The sequence below is a fragment of the Cucurbita moschata genome, unplaced genomic scaffold (genome assembly GCF_002738365.1).
Source record: "Cucurbita moschata cultivar Rifu unplaced genomic scaffold, Cmos_1.0 Cmo_Scf00020, whole genome shotgun sequence".
NCBI classification, from domain to species: Eukaryota; Viridiplantae; Streptophyta; class Magnoliopsida; order Cucurbitales; family Cucurbitaceae; genus Cucurbita; species Cucurbita moschata.
In genome coordinates, this window is record NW_019268536.1 from 69835 (window position 1) to 70936 (window position 1102).

The 1102-nt window shown below is 36.4% G+C and overlaps 1 protein-coding gene across 1 annotated transcript in view; it reads left to right on the forward strand.

The window, feature by feature from the left end:
- Positions 1-402, forward strand: part of LOC111457817 (leucine-rich repeat extensin-like protein 6) — a 2278-nt gene extending 1876 nt beyond the window's left edge. The window contains exon 2 of the mRNA XM_023100215.1: positions 1-402. This exon is cut by the window's left edge and continues 1 nt beyond it. Coding sequence (XP_022955983.1) covers positions 1-102 — 102 coding nt within the window. The 3' untranslated portion in view covers positions 103-402.
- The last annotated feature ends 700 nt before the right edge of the window (positions 403-1102 follow it).

Genomic DNA, 1102 nt, shown 5'->3' on the forward strand with positions numbered 1-1102 from the left:
CCTCCTCCTCCTCCGCCTCCGCCCCCGCCTCCACCTCCGCCACCGCCACCACCTCCGCCGCCGCCACCGCCACCGCCACCACCGTATTATCAGTATCCATAGTGATCGTCGTTCTGCTATGGATATTTTTTTGCGAAAGGGTTCATGGAATCGGAAATTCTTCTCATGGATATGGTAGGTGGAAAGGGAACCCAAATTGGTTTTGGATTAAGGTTTTACTAATTTTCTTAATTAGTGATTAGTGATGTGATCTGTGTGTAAATTTTTAAGTAAAACAAACGTGATTGAGATGGAATCACATGAACCATAAATTAAGCTAAACTAGCTTTCCCTTTAAATATATGGGTAGATTTGAAAATGATTTATGATATTAAATGACAAGAAACAAATACCGATTTAATTGGTCGAAAAAAGTTCAAGCTTATCACGAGAATCTTACTTCAAAATTTTTAACTTATTTGAGCTCATCACAAGTTTAAGTAATCTAGATATGTTTTTTTATGATTCCTGGACATCGTGTAAGATCATGAGGTGTGACCCCATAATCGTTCCTGCTACACACTTATATGAACCATGTCGGTCTAAATAGTTCATTACTAGAGATTGGTTGGTTCTCATATAGTACAATACTCATAATCACGGGCGACCAATTCTTGTGCCTGCCAACTACTACGATACTCATGTAGACACTTGATAATTTGGACCAGTTCACTACTAAAGGATAAGTCAAAGATTCTCTAAAAGTCTCAATTGAATATAACTTCATAAAATGACATTACATATCATATGGATTAAGAGCGTGACATTATATCTACCACTTGATCGGATAGACCAAAAACACAAAATTTTTAAATTTTTTTTAGTGAATTCGGACACGCATATTCCTATTCAAACTCCCTACCACTCAAGTTAGTCTCCTTCCCATGCAAAAAATGGTGGTGGAAAAGTAAAGCCTCGAGGAATGGTTGTGAATCGAAGAAGAAGAATAACATTCGACAATAATCGATTTAAGGCTCGTTTCTAGTGACCAAATTAAGCCAAAAACACAAATAATCAGCCCAGACAAAATTTATTAACAAAAAAAAAAAAAAAAAAAAAAAAA